Consider the following 15,599-nt stretch of genomic DNA (forward strand, 5'->3'; position numbering starts at 1 on the left):
CAGATGACTAGACAAATGGGCAAGTACTGTATGGAGGGGGGCAAACTAGGACTATGATGAATTGTTAAAATAGAAATACTGCTTTATGCTCTGAACTAACTTAATGAAATTAACAAAAAATGAAAAAGTATGAGGTTAGTGTGGGCTTGAACTTGTCTAACTCAGGGTTAGTGTTTAAAATGGGAGAAGGCTGACCCGTCATAGTTATCAAGCTCGCTTGCATTATTCCCATTAAGGGAAGCCTCCGCCATCTTCTCCAGCTTGCCCTTAAGGTCTTCATTCTTCTTCTGCAGGTCCACGATAACCGAGTTCAGGAACTCAATCTGCCGTAGACAAGGGAAATCACGGACAGTAACACAGTTCTTTATGCTCATACGGCACAAACTTCAGTTAAACATAAATGTAGCCAACTTATAACTTTGGAAAATGGAACACAAACAACAGGGCATCCAACAGCATCCACATCTCATTGAGTGCTAAAATCACACAAGCTGTTAATATATTCACCCCTTTCCCCAACCCACCCTGCTACAAGAATAACAGTGAACCATCACCTTCACAAACGTGCTTGTCCAGTTTCTAAGTTATGAAAACAAACCCCACATCCTGGCTTGAGCAAGAGTAAAGAGGGCAACACTGAACAGTAAAACTCTGAATCGTCCACCAATGAGAAATTGTGGCATCCAGGCATGTCAATTTGCTGGAAATCATAACTCTGGTACATTTCCTTTATGAATAGGATACGGTGTTAATTTATTTTTAAAGCTAATTGTAAATACATCCTTATGGTAAATTATGTCAGAGAGAAGGCCTAATTCCTCCTTGGGAGACGACCAGAAATGTAAACCAACAGGAACTTTTAGGAATTATTTTCCAGAACACACAACAGCACAGATGTAACGAGAACCGTGGGGAAATCTACAGACAAATAGACATGCATGAGTGGAGCTGATGAAAAACAGTAACAAACCGCTGCCTGATTTTCGGGTAGCATTGCCAACATCAGTGACAGAGGAGGAGGTAAATGAGAAAGAGGAGAGGGAGGAGACAAAACAGATCAAAATTAGGACCCACCTAAAGCCAGACAAAACAGACTCAAGTCATCACTGACAGTGAAAATAGTAGGCAAGCAGTACAGCTAGACTACATCACAGTAAGTAAAGGGATGCTGATCTATGTATAAAAGCCTGTTAGATTATAAAAAATGTTTATTGATCTGCCAGTATATTCATTTAGAGACTCCAGTCAATGTTTTGATGTTAACTTTCATGTGTCCTATCAATTATCATTTGATTATTCACCATGGCAACCAATTGTTAGTATAAAAACGGAACTTATTTCTCAGTCCAGTTGGCTTTTGTGGAGATCAGACCCTTTTTTATTTGTAGGGATATTTGTGCATTTTTGACCAAATACCACATGTACACTCTTTCATCATTAAACTCCTAGACTGGCTTCTGTGTCTGTAATCACTCTTTGACCAGAGTGCAGTCCGGTATTTGTTTACTCCCAGTGGCCTATCCACACAGAGAGTACCAGACTCTGTTTCATGGTCCTTCAAGATGGATGATGGACATCGAGACTGAGGACAACCAGATCTCCCAAGGGACCCAGCCCCGAGGAGATGAACGTCCACGACGGCAGATAAAGCAGCCTAAACGACTGGAGGACTACATAGTCAACCACCCACGCACTCTAACAACCACTCCAAGTGGGCATGCCCACCGAGGTGAGGGTATTATAACTGGTGAGCCCTCCCCCACAGGTCAGCTTCAGGCAAGCCACACCCCCAAAGAAGAAGACCTTAAGGAGGATTCTGATGAAGAGGATGATCACCAACCTCAACAAAGCGAACTGTTGAGCCCAGGCCAGCCACAACAAGGTACGGCATTACAATCCCAGCCCCTCCAAGGAAGGGGGTCGCCAGCCCCCAGTCAACAAAGCAGTAATGGCGACAACAGTGATCACTCATATATTCAAGTTCATCTTAAGAAGACAGCACTTGAAGAACTGGGACACCAGTTAGCTTAAGAGAGAGAGGCAGCGCGATATAATTCCGAAAAAAAGATGGAGAGATTCAAACTCACCATGGAGAGAAGATACCAGGAGATGCAGCTGAAGAGTAGAGAAAGACAATGGAGGGAGCAGCAATGCCTTCGCCAGGCCCAGAACAAGCTGAAGAAGGCGGCGCGGCTTCTTCAGCTCCTAAAAAAAATCATGTGAAGGGCACTCCGGATGGCCCCAGACCAGCCACCCACTCATACCAGAGCAACCTCCAGCATAATCCCATGTCATGACACCAACCAAGGACTTACCTCAGGTCCAGGTGTCCACAACCATGGTCTAGTCAACCAGAGCAATGCCTCCTCCTTGCTGCTAGGCCCACACCGTTGGATTGATCCACCTCCATTGTCTAATCAGCCAGCCCAGCTCTCGGCATCAACTGTTGGGCATGGCAGCACCATGTCTGCTCTTATCCTCCAAACGGTCTTGGGACGGCGCCACCACACAGGCCCAATCCATGCCAGCAGCCAACACCTGCGGTGCCTCTAGCACCTGTGACTCCAGGCCCAAACCTAATGGACCTAGTTGTAGCCTCCTTTGGGATCCCAAAGCCAAAGCTCCCACACTTCAGCAGCAGTCGTGAGAGTGACTTTGCCCTACTGAGGAAGGCCGTGGACAGCCTGCTTGGCCCCCATCCTCATCTGACAGAGCATTACAAGTACCAAGTTCTGCTGGAGCACTTCAAGCTTCCAAGTGCTTACAAACTGTCCCACTCATGTATGAATGATTCAAATCCTTACTCCACTGCCCTGAGCGCACTTCAGGACAAGTATGGAAAGCCAAGGCAGTTGGTGCAGAGCGAGCTTGGAGCCATCCTGAATGCGCCACCTATCAAGATGGGAGATGCTACAGCATTCGACGAATTCGCTCTCTCATGAGTATGCTCCAGACACTCAGACTAGAGTGCCAACGGATTCAAGCTGATGTGCGGCTCATATGTGGATCGCCTACTCACCAAGCTGCCAAGAGCCTACAGAGACGGTTTTATGGAGTATTGCATTACCAAAGGCATTCTATAAACCAGTGGAGGCTGCTGAGGGGTGGACAACTCATAATGGCCGGAACAGAGCAGATGGAATGGATGTTGTTGATACCTTTCCACTAATTCCGCTCCAGCCATTACCATGTGCCCATCCTCCCCAATTAAGGTGCCACCAATCTCCTGTGATACAAACAGGGGTCGATAGAACTTACAGCCTACCTGACCTGACTGTCTGGTTACAAGTCAAGTCTCGGGACAAGTGGATTGCCAGTCGGGCCGTTGAGTTGTACCAGAAAGAGGACAAGGGAGCTAAGGAACAGAGCCCGTCTTCCCACAACAAGAACGAGTCTACCACCGTCCTCTACAACACAGACCAGACTACTGAACATTGAGTCTTCAACAAAGTCCAATAAGTCCTCAGCTCCACAAGAAGGAAAGGCATCTAAGGGCAAAGAAGCCTAAACCGTCCTGCCCTTTTTGAAAGAACCAAGAACACTACCTCAGTTCTTGTGAGGAGTTTAAGCTCCTCTCCAAATACCAAATAGCTCAGTGGGTCAAGGATAAAGACCAGTGCTGGCAGTGTGGGAGAGGACACCAGCCAGATTCCTGCACCCTAAAGAAGCCGTGCAAAGTCTGCAAAGAGCAACACTTGACTGTCCATCATGACCTCGCTGAAGAAGACGATAAGAGTTTCCTGATGGTCAGCACACCTCCGACCACAGTCTACCTGGACCGCCCAAATCACTCTGGCAGTGTGATGCTAAAGGTGGTGAAAGTCCGGTTCTACAATGATAACAGATCGCTCGAAACCTATGCAGTCATAGATTATGCCTCAGAGTGTACCATTCCCTCTGCTGTTCAGCACCTGGCGTTGCTGAAGAAAGCAGCGTCACTGGGAGCAGAGTCACTGGGAGTCATTAGGACTGTACATCAAGAGATGGTGCAGTTAAAAGTTAAAAGGCAACTCGGTCACTTTGAAGCTCTCACCAGTGTGCAACCCATCCAAGCAGTTCAGTATCACCAAAACCTTCACTGCTGATGACCTATGCTTCGCAGAGTACTCCTACCCAGTGGAGGCTTTGCAGTAAGCATTACCAACACCTCTGAGGTCTTCCCCTCAAGACCTTCACCAAGGCCAGTCCCCTGGTCCTGATCGGTTCAGATCACCCTCACTTGCTAACACTGATGGAACCGGTGCGCATGAGCCATCAATCTGGACCTGTTGCAGTCAATACAAGACTTTTCCGCCATGTGGAGAAGCTGTTGCAGATTGATACTCTGCCTTACCACAATGAGAAGATGGCCTTGACCCGGTCCAAGCAAAATCATTAGGCTTTCCGCACCCTTGAAACTGACACTGTATGTGTGACTGTTGCACACTACACCACTCCGCTACTCCGAGTTAAGGACTCTCCACACTTGAAAGCACTCGAGGCAGTCTTGGCTCATCTGAGGAGCACAGAGCGGAATTTCGCCAAGAACCCAGAGCAGGCGAAGACCGATTGGTGGAGCTTCCCACCATGTTAGACGACGCAGACCTGCCTTCATAGAAAGGAAGATGGGCTTTTATACAGCCACCCCATTAGATTTGAATTTAGAATCCTCAAAATGTTATTAGATCTACAAAGACATTTATTGATCTGCCAGTATTTCAATTTAGAGATTCCGGTAAACTGAGGTTTCCTTTCATGTGTCCTATCAATTATTATTGGATTATTCACCATGGCAACCAATTGTTAGTATAAAAACTGAACTTATTTCTCAGTTCGGTTGACTTTCGTGGCGATCAGACCGTTTTCATTTGCAGGGATATTTCATGCGTTTTTGAGTAAATAACACATGTATACTCTGCTTCATCATTAAACTCCTAGACTGGGCTTCTTTGACTAGAGTGCAGTCCGGTATCCATTTCCTCCCAGTGACCTATGCACACACATTAGAGCGTACCAGAGTCCGTTTTAATCTACACGTTAAGAAATTTTAGTGCACATGATCGTTTTGTGTTAAACTGTTTAGAGGTTTGTGAGGCCCAAAAATAAGGTTTCATTTCACATAACAAATCAATCGTCAGAGGTTCTACAGCGAATTTAAATTAAGCCTATATTGCCAGCCATGGACTTGGCAGACATGGACATCAGTTTCAGCAGAGTTTTAGCAGAGACCTCATTGCCATTTCATGAGCAAAATGTAATTGCTTTAGATGTAATTACCATAACACTGCCAATATGAAAGTTGACATGATCATAGTACGCAAAACATCCAGTGCATGTCATATGGCAATAGTATGGAAACATTAAGTGAATGCACAAATCGTCCAAAAATATACATATTTGTAAAAACCAACTGAATGGCATACCCAAGTTGTGTTTTATATACCAATTTTTGCTAAATTGGGCCATAATAAGTCATGCATACCTGGCTCTCTGAAGTCTCCTTGTCCTCCTTTAATGGGTTCAGAGCTGCATCACCTGAAGGGAAAACATGTATATTAAGCATTCAGTGACAGTAGAGCTCAATCTGTAGAGTTAAGCTTTGACTGCCCAGTCATACCGGAGGCGCTGGTAAGAGTGTCCTGTCCTCCTGCAAGGCTCTTCTCCAGGCTCTGAACGCGCTCCTGCAGCCGCGACTTGTCTTTCTCCAGAGACTGGACAGTAGACTTCAGTGTCTTCGCTGTGGCGCTCTCCCCTTGCAGCACTGAAAACTGCTCAGAGGGAAAAATACAATATTATGTCATATACACTACCGATCAAAGGTTTGGGGTCACTTAGAAGTGTCCTTGTTTTTGAAAGAAAAGCAAATGTTTTTGTCCATTAAAATAACATAACATTTATCAGAAATACAGTGTAGACATTGTTAATGTTGTAAATGACTACTGTAGCTGGAAATGGCAGATTTTTTTATGGAATATCTACATAAGCGTACAGCTGCCCATTATCAGCAACCATCACTCCTGTGTTCCAATGGCATGTTGTGTTAGCTAATCCACGTGTATCATTTTAAAAGGCTAATTGATCATTAGAAAAGCCTTTTGCAATTATGCTAGCACAGCTGAAAACTGTTGTTCTGATTTAAAGAAACAATAAAGCTGGCCTTCTTTAGACCAGTTGTGTATCTGGAGCATCAACATTTGTGAGTTCGATTACAGGCTCAAAATGGCCATAAGCAAAGAACTTTCTTCTGAAACTCATCAGTCTATTCTTGTTCTGAGAAATGAAGGAAAATCTGCCGTTTCCAGCTACAATAGTCATTTACAACATTAACAATGTCTACACTGTATTTCTGATCAATTTGATGTTATTTTAAAAATTGACAAAAAAAATGTGCTTTTCTTTCAAAAACAAGGACATTTCTTAGGGACCCCACACCTTTGAACGGTAGTGTACATTATACAATGAATATAGTATACAAATGCTGAAAAAAACATTATCCTGAAAAGAGAACTCATTACAACTCCAGATCTAATAAGACTACCCCAATGCTTTTTGGCCTACAAATAGTGCCAGGAAGCCTGCCATGAGGTTAGGGAATTAAAATGTATAGAAATAGGGAAGAGCGCCAATTCTTACCTCACTCTTTAGGGTCTCCAGCTCCTGATCCTTCTCGGAGATCAAGGCACTGCTTTTATGGATGGACTTCTGGAGGGAGGCTTTCTCCTCATCTAACTGTTTCTTCAAGGCAGTCTCTCTGTCAAGGACAACACACAATTATTATGAATAGAGTTTAACCACTCCAACAAGGACTAGTGGAGCATTGACCATGCATAATCTGTGTTAAATCTAATGTATATTGGAATACTACCAGCAGCCAACATGTGACTTTTACCTGCAATGAACTGTGGCCGGTAGTTTAAGTTTGGTAAAGATCGATCTTTATACAGTATATACAGTGTGGTCTGAAATTGTTGACACCCTTGATAAACCTCTCACTATTAACAATAACAGGGGAGGTTAGCATGCATTATTTACCATTCATTTTTATTGGGCACAAAATACTCTGAAACAACCAAAACTTTCTGCAAATGCATTCAGCAAGTTTGTAGAGTCACAAGCTTGATGTAGTCATTGCATACTAGAAATATGGGACCAAATACTAAACTTTTGAGTCCTTTATTTACAGTTGAAGTCGGAAGATTACATACACCTAAGCCAAATACATTTAAACTCAGTTTTTCACAATTCCTGAAATTTAATCCTAGTAAAAATGCCCTGTTTTAGGTCAGGTAGGATCACCACTTTATTTTAAGAATGTGAAATGTCAGAATAATAGTAGAAAGAATTATTAATTTCAGCTTTTATTTCTTTCATCACATTCCCAGTGGGTCAGAAGTTTACATACACTCAATTACTATTTGGTAGCATTGCCTTTAAATTGTTTAACTTGGGTCAATCATTTCAGGTAACCTTCCACAAGCTTCCCACAATAAGTTGGGTGAATTTTGGCCCATTCCTCCTGACAGAGCTGGTGTAACTGAGTCAGGTTTGTAGGCCTCCTTGCTCTCACACGCTTTTCAGTTCTGCCCACAGATTTTCTATGGGATTGAGGTCAGGGCTTTGTGATGGCCACTCCAATACCTTGACTTTGTTGTCCTTAAGCCATTTTGTCACAACTTTGGAAGTATGCTTGGGGTCATTGTCCATTTGGAAGACCCATTTACAACCAAGCTTTAACTTCCTGACTGATGTCTTGAGATGTTGCTTCAATATATCCACATCATTTTCCATCCTCATGATGCCATCTATTTTATGAAGTGCACTAGTCCCTCCTGCAGCAAAGCACCCCCACAACATGATGCTGCCACCCCCGTGCTTCAAGGTTGGGATGGTGTTCTTCGGCTTGCAAGCATCCCCCTTTTTCCTCCTAACATAACGATGGTCATTATGGCCAAACAGTTCTATTTTTGTTTCATCAGACCAGAAGATATTTCTCCAAAAAGTACGATCTATGTCCCCATGTGCAGTTGCAAACCGTAGTCTGGCTTTTTTATGGCGGTTTTGGAGCAGTGGCTTCTTCCTTGCTGAGCGGCCTTTCAGGTTATGTCGATATAGGACTCGTTTTACTGTGGATATAGATACTTTTGTACCCGTTTCCTCCAGCATCTTCACAAGGTCCTTTGCTGTTGTTCTGGGATTGATTTGCACTTTTCACACCAAAGTACGTTCATCTCTAGGAGACAGAACACGTCTCCTTCCTGAGCGGGATGACGGCTGCGTGGTCCCATGGTGTTTATACTTGCGTACTATTGTTTGTACAGGTGAACATGGTACCTCCAGGCGTTTGGAAATTGCTCCCAAGGATGAACCAGACTTATTTTCTGAGGTCTTGGTTGACTTCTTTTGATTTTCCCATGATGTCCAGCAAAGAGGCACTGAGTTTGAAGGTAGGCCTTGAAATACATCTACAGGTACACCTCCAATTGACTCAAATGATGTCAAAGAGCCTATCAGAAGCTTCTAAAGCCATGACATTTTCTGGATTTTTCAAGCTGTTTAAAGGCACAGTCAACTTAGTGTATGTAAACTTCTGACCCACTGGAATTGTGATACAGTGAATTATAAGTGAAATAATCTGTCTGTAAACAATTGTTTGAAGAATTACTTGTGTCATGCACAAAGTAGATGTCCTAACCGACTTGCCAAAACTATAGTTTATTCACAAGAAATTTGTGGAGTGGTTGAAAAACAAGTTTTAATGACTCCAACCTAAGTGTATGTCAACTTCCGACTTCAATTGTACATAGAAGTGTGCTTGTGAATCTAATTCAGAAGCATGGAATGAAAAGATGAAGTCTGCTGAAAGGGAAACAAAGGCATAACATCAAGACAGAACAAAGAAAGAAAAGAGACGGTGGGCCTATAATAATCAGATAAATGTGAAAGTGCTCCGTTTGCTCTGTTCCGGCCATTATTATGAGCCGTTCTCCCCTCAGCAGCCTCCTGTGGATAAAGCAGGCATGGTATTGGATAGACGTGACGGATCTCTGTTTAAAAACAAACAGAGATCCAATGTCAATGGTGTAATCAAGCATGTGTTTTCCATTGGGAAAAACAGGTGGGGTGAGAAAATTTTGCATTGCCATTTTATAATCTATGGCACGTGAACTTCCGAGTCTACAGTTTGATTACAAATCAGGACAAATAAATATGAGATGACAAAAAGCAAGTGAATTAAGAGGGATTACTCATTGAAAAGCATTGAGCTCCTCTTACTTCCTAAGGTAACAGTATGACACGTTAGGTAACAATTCAAAAAGGCATGGAAGTACCTGAAGGTGTTATTAGGCAAGCTTTGAAAGGCAAAAGAAGAGGATGTAATCAAACAGAGCATGTAGGACAGAGCACAAGCAAGACATGCCACGTTGGCGAAGGGCAAATTGATGCAAGCATCCATGCTTAATTGCAGAACTGTTGGGAGTCTCCAATGCCATCTGACTAGAAACGTCAAAATTATACTTTTTTGCACACTTGATTTGGATAGAAATGAAACAGTTTCTCACCTTTGCTTCATATCTTGCAACTGTTTATTGAGCTTGGACTGCTGAGTTTCCACCTTAAAAAAACACATTATGGAATTAAATTGCTTGGTTGGACAGGAGCCTTCAATGTAGGCTATGTGTTACATTCTTAAAATAGTTGGGGCAGTTTGAGGGAACAGATCAGTAGTCCAGTGGTGGTACCTTCTGCTGACCACTGGTCTCCTTCTTGCTGCTGCCAACCTCCTTAGTCAGCTTGTTGTTCTCCTCCTGTAAGGCCACCAGGGACTGGGACTTCACAGAGGCAACTTGCTTCAGCTCCTCACTAAACACACACAGACAATATTATAAACACATAGCTACATGAGTACAAGAATATACAGACAACTGGTAAGGGGGTGAGAGAGGGAAATAGGTACAAGGGAAGGTATGAGGAAATCACTTTCTACAACTGGTAGCTGCTAGGATTTGCATGCCAGATATCATTCACCTCACTGTCTACCTATCACCTGGCAGGACACAGGCACTTTCGCTTGTTCAACATCAAACAGCAAAACAATTGTAACTTTAATGTCACATCATTATTTAGACTTTAGAGCAATATGTGTGTGTGTGTATAATGTATTTCCACCCCAAATAAAAATGCCAAAGCAAGGAGCAAAGAAAGCAAGTTTACATTACTTCTAAGTAAATCTATCAACAAAAAAATAATAATCAGGGGCCCTGGGGATCGACTGCATTGAGGTGGTCCCTGCGTCCAGGGTCAGTTACTGCGATAGGCCCATACCTGCCCCCCCACACACAATATACTCACATCTCCTGGCACAGGCTGCTGATTTTCTGGTTGTCTGCGCAGAGCTGGAGGTTGAGCTCCTCTTGGTATTTAGAATTCTGTTGCTTCAATGCATCCAGCTGAGAAATAACACACACAAAACATAAAGAACTTTTAATGTATATAATACATTGATGCTTGTTATTGTTGGTCAATCAAAGAAGCACTACAGTCAAAGGTTCATGTGTAGCAATTGAAGTGGGAGATTTCTAATTAATGCAAACTGGAATTATAAATTACAGATTTAAGTTGGTTAAATGAGAAGGAATAGGCTACAATGATCAACCAACAGGTAGGCTGTTGTTTAATATGAATGTTGGATATAATTGAGGCTACTTTGCTATGGATGGGGAGCATAGCAAAGTAGCCTCAATTAGCCTTGCAAGCTAGCTAGCTAACTTAGCTGACTAGACTGAAGCAGTCAAGACTGACAATACCAGATGAGATGATAGATAACCTATCGCAGCAACAAGTTTGTCTAACTTGCGCAAGTCGGTTTGGCTACTTTCTCTCCCTCCGTGTCAGACACACACAGGAATGGTCATGTGATCTTGGTAAGTGTGAACATGTCAGCATCTGTGGCTGAATTTCTGTTTACGTGTAACACTGTATTATGTTGTGAAGACTAACTTGTGAAAGTGGTGTGTAACCATGACACCCCACACACCCAACTTCTGGTAAGTTAACACACAACACCCAGAAATGTCAAATTGGTTCAGTTGTTCAAAGAGGATCATTCAGTTCATTTTGTTTATTTGATTCCATGTTAACCCTAAGGAGCCCCTTCCAGCGTCCTTAGTGAGGACTCTTTATGACAGTGACAAATCATTCCATAACCACAAAATTTCAACCTTCTCAACATTCTCCATACCTTACTGAAAATACATGCTGTTCAACCACCACATTACACCCCATCTGAGGCATTGCATACTCCTTATCCCTAACGCACCTGACTGGTCATCTCCTGCTTGGCACTCCTGAACTCCTCCAGCAGAGACTGGGCCTCACTCTTCTCCTGCTCCAGACGGCCCTTCTCTTGTGTCAGCCGCTCCACGACCTCAGCAGTCTTCCCTGAGGACTCTGCTGCCTAGGTAGTGAGGGAGAGGGGGGCATGTCAACCAGACATATATGATGAAATACCTACAACTTACTTGGATTGGTGTTGGTTGACGTGAACAGCAAACCCCTATGTCCTATCATCATTTGATGGACACTTATTTTACAAAGCCCAAATCAACTCAGAGGGATCACTATTTACATTTTCTCATATCATGCAGAATTAATTTGCATGCATTGCATGTCAGTCATCCAAATCACTCCAAACTTGATTTTGAAGCTTTAGTGGGTTACGATGATTGTGTTTCCGAAATTACTATGCAATTGATGTAATCCTCAGGAATCATTGCAATACCCATATCTACTACTACAGTCAGGTAACAGGCAACTAGCTTTGACTACCAGTGTTGGTGAAGCACCTAAAGGCTAAAATGAAAAATTAGGAGTAGAGAAAAATAAACTAATTACATCCTGTGACCTGAGAACGGATACTTGCAGTAATGTATTTTGGCCCTAACATATTGCTTGACATCTCAATTAGAGAACAGAGACCATGGTTGTGGACATGACTCTTAAAACCAAATTCTGTAACCATCTGCCCCAACCAAGGAACAGACCCTAACTTCTCAAACAACGTTCTAAGCCCACGGGAATATATTTCATACAAACTTTTTGCAGGAGACTAGAATAAAGTTAGAACAGTTAGTAAAGGAGATGAAACAAAAAGTGAGATAAATAGAAAAGGTGACCAGACTAGCATGCAGTGAGGGTGAAACATGACCACAGCCATGTCAACATGAGGGTTAGATACAGGATTTGTTAGTAGTGGAGTACCTCAAGCTGCTTGGAAAGAATGTTTTTGAGTTGAGCTTCAAGCTGGGTGACTTGCTGGGTGGCTTCGTCCCTCTCCTTGAGCAAGGCATCCTTCTCGACCTTCAGGTCTTCCAGCTTGGTGCCAATTTCTTCCCGGGCCTTGGCAGACACAGATGCCTCCTCCACAGAGACTTTGTGCTGTCCCTCTATCCCTGCCTTCTCAGCACGTAGGGTCTGGGCATCTGCCTCAAGCTGTGTCTGGGCAGCTCGCAGCTTCTCCACTTCCTCCAGGAGCCTTGAGCGTTCCCCATCACCACTCTTTTGGCTGCTGTGGAGGGAGGAAAGGTTTTTCTCCAGCCTGGACTGTATAGCTAGGAGGTCTACCTTCTCCTTCGCCAGGGAGGAGACCTCTTTGCCAAGCTCCTCCAGCTTGGTAAACAGGGACTCTTGGTCTTCAGCCAAGCCATCCTTTTCCTGGTCTCTCTGCTTCAGCTGTGCCTTCAAGTTCTCAACCTCCCTAGCCAAGGCTTTTCTCTCCTCTCCAATATCCTTAAGGCTGGCAGACAATTCATCAATGGCCTTGTCTCTAGTGACAGATTTCTGAGTGAGGTCCTGCACTTTGGCTTGCATCTGGGCATTCTCCTCAAGCAGACCATGTTTCTCACCTAACAATCCAGTGTGAGTCATCTTAAGTTGCTTTAAATCACAACACAAACTATTTTTCTCAGAGGCCATTGTGTCTCTTTCAACACAAACAGAGGCAATCTCTGCCTTCAGGATAGATTCAGCCTGCAGGAGGGCAGTATTTTTCTGTGTCAGAGTGGACAACTGACTCTGTAAGTCTTCTCTCTCTCTAGAGAGGTCATCCTTTGCAGAGGACAGTTTACTTCGCTCAGTGGCTTCAGTCTGCTGCTGCGATTCAAGAAGCCTTTTTTCCTTTGAAAGTGATTCTGTCTGACCCTTGACCTCCTGGACCTGCAGAAGCAGATCATCTTTATCCTTCTGCAGGATCTGTAGGCTCTTTTTAAGCTCTGCCTGCTGGGAGTGCAGGAGATCCCGCTCTTTTCTTAGGGTATCCCTCTGCTGGATGAGTTCCAAATGCACCTGCTCAGAGTTGCCTTTTAGTTTATGATGCTCTTCTGCAAGTTCAGTTTTGCTTTTTTCAAGGGCCTCCCTCTCAGAGCAAAGCTTCTGCAGCTGTGCCTGTAGATCATACTTTTTTTTTTTCAAGGAAGCTCCCTCAACCTCCACCTTTTGGATCTTCTGTTTGGATTCCTCTAGCAAGGACGTAAGGTTGTAATTGGCTTGCTTCAGGTCATCAATGGCCTTGGAGGAGCTGTCCAGCTGGTCTTTCATACTGCGGATCTCACCTGCTATCTTGTCACGCTCTTTTGTTAGAGTAACCTTTTCAGAGATCTCCTTTGTGTGCTTTTCTTCAAGCTCTTCCTTTTCATGTACCAAACTGTCACTCTCCATCTTCTGCTGTTCCAGTGTTGATTCCATGGCCAGCTTCTCTTTCCGTACGGAGTGTAGTGCCTTCTCTGTCTCTTCATTCTGGAGACAAAGAGCTTCCTTCTCCTTGGCAAAAGATGATAACACCTCTTTGACTTTCTCCTTAGAGGTAGCCACTTCCTGTGTAGAAAGTCTGAGCTTCTCCTTCAACTCTTCTATCTCCTTGAGAAGTTCATCCTTCTCAGAACACACCTTTCGCTGGGTAGAAAGCAGGTCCTCTTTCTCCTGCATGAGGTGAAGCCTCTCGGAGTCTGTAACCTCACTGCTGGTCTTGGACTCGTCCAGCATCTTGGCCAGGCTCATTTTGGAAGCCTGGAGCTCGCCGTTGTCACGGACAGACTTCTCAAGATCCTTCTTGGTGATATTCAGCTGATTCTGAAGCTCCGTATTCATGGTTTGGAGGGCCTCTTTGTCAGATATAGCAGCATTAATTTGAGCAGACATCTCCTCTTTATCTCTGGCCAAGGTCTCCTTCTGGGCCTCCAACTGAGTGTTTTTCACACAGAGATCTACTTTTTCCAAGCTCAACGACTGACACCTTGTCTGCAGCTCTGTATTCTTTGCATCAAGGGATTTCTTAGCATTTCTTGCTGCATCCCTCTCCAACACAAGGCTATCCATCTCAGAGATCAGCTTCTCCCTGCTTTGCTTGAGCTCTTCCTGGAGCCCATTCCTTTCCTCACAGGTCTTCTCATAGATTTCTGCTAGCTGATTCCTCTTAGTTTCCTGCTGCTGGATCTCCTGTTTGTACTTTATGAGGACCTCCTGCTTCTCTGCATTTGTATTTTGTAGCTCCTCAATTTGGGACTGATGCTCCATTTCAGATTGACTGAGGGATTCGTTTTTGGCCTGTGCCTCCTCAACAGCAACTCTGAGCTTCTCAATCTCTCTGAATAGTGAGGCCTTCTCTCCATCCAGCTGCTGATTTGTGGTCAAAAGTTCCTCCTGCTCTTTTGTAAGCTTGTCCCTCAGAGTCAGCAGTTCTTCAATCTTAACCGAGAGCTCATTGTGACTAGCCTCCAAGGCAGAGAGCTTGGCCTGGAGTTCGAAGAGTTGCTTCTCAAGATTTTCCTTATGAGCTCTGAGATCTGAACTTTCCTTAGACATGTGTTCCAGTGCTGAGATTTGCTTCTCCAGGTCTGTGGACAATCGCTCAACATGCTGCATGGAGGAGTCGAGCTCAGCAGAAAGAAACTGAGGGAATGAAGTTGAAAGAAAAAAGGGGCATATAAAGGGAAAAGTTACAAAATAAGTCAAGAGGTAATAAAATGCAACTGGAAAGGTTAAGCTGGTGCAAGCATAAAAAACAATTGGGAGAAAAGAAACAGTAGCTGACACCACAATGAAAACAGAAAACATTGAAAACAGGGGCACGCCAATGGAGTGCTTATGCATGCCTATGTATGTGTGTGTGTTTGTCTTGTAAGTGTGCTCTAATGATAGCTTCAGGTTTTCAATCGGTGTGCAGTGTATTAGGTGAGGATGAGAGTGTCTGCGTAATTGTGTACTTTCCATTCAGAAGAAGATTTTGACAAGTATATAACCCTTTTTAAAAGGTGTTATAATTGGTGAGCACAGACAGAAGCCGTACACTTTAACTCATCAAGACTGTCAGTATCAGTTTTTTTTATCTCTAAGATGTGCCCCTGCTTTTTAAGTAGGCCCTAAAACCACACCACAACATGGTGGTCCTGTCAATGGTCAAATAAAGATGGTGCATAAAAGACGATCATCCTTGGCTGTTAATTCTACATAGTGCAATGGACTTGAATAAACACAGTGAACAAAAAACAATAATATGAGCAGATAAAATGCTAACATGAATCTCATAGCCTTAGGAATAGGCTTAGTGAGTTAAAAAATATATATAT

The 15,599-nt window shown here is 43.6% G+C and overlaps 1 protein-coding gene across 5 annotated transcripts in view; it reads right to left on the reverse strand.

Moving 5' to 3' along the window:
• The window catches only part of LOC120022158 (CAP-Gly domain-containing linker protein 1-like), a 46,955-nt gene that overhangs the window by 1,042 nt on the left and 30,314 nt on the right, over nt 1-15,599 (reverse strand). For 4 of the 5 annotated variants that reach the window (XM_038966263.1, XM_038966200.1, XM_038966064.1 and 1 more), the window contains 9 exons: nt 12,238-14,922; nt 11,297-11,434; nt 10,330-10,427; nt 9,720-9,840; nt 9,540-9,592; nt 6,613-6,730; nt 5,597-5,747; nt 5,462-5,514; nt 196-323 (listed from right to left, as the gene is read on the reverse strand). In XM_038966263.1, the coding sequence (XP_038822191.1) occupies nt 196-323; nt 5,462-5,514; nt 5,597-5,747; nt 6,613-6,730; nt 9,540-9,592; nt 9,720-9,840; nt 10,330-10,427; nt 11,297-11,434; nt 12,238-14,922 (3,545 nt within the window). The remainder of the gene's footprint in view (nt 1-195; nt 324-5,461; nt 5,515-5,596; nt 5,748-6,612; nt 6,731-9,539; nt 9,593-9,719; nt 9,841-10,329; nt 10,428-11,296; nt 11,435-12,237; nt 14,923-15,599) is intronic. The other variant, XM_038966331.1, reaches the window with a different exon arrangement.

Source organism: Salvelinus namaycush, chromosome 1, assembly GCF_016432855.1.
Source record: "Salvelinus namaycush isolate Seneca chromosome 1, SaNama_1.0, whole genome shotgun sequence".
Lineage (NCBI taxonomy): Eukaryota > Metazoa > Chordata > Actinopteri > Salmoniformes > Salmonidae > Salvelinus > Salvelinus namaycush.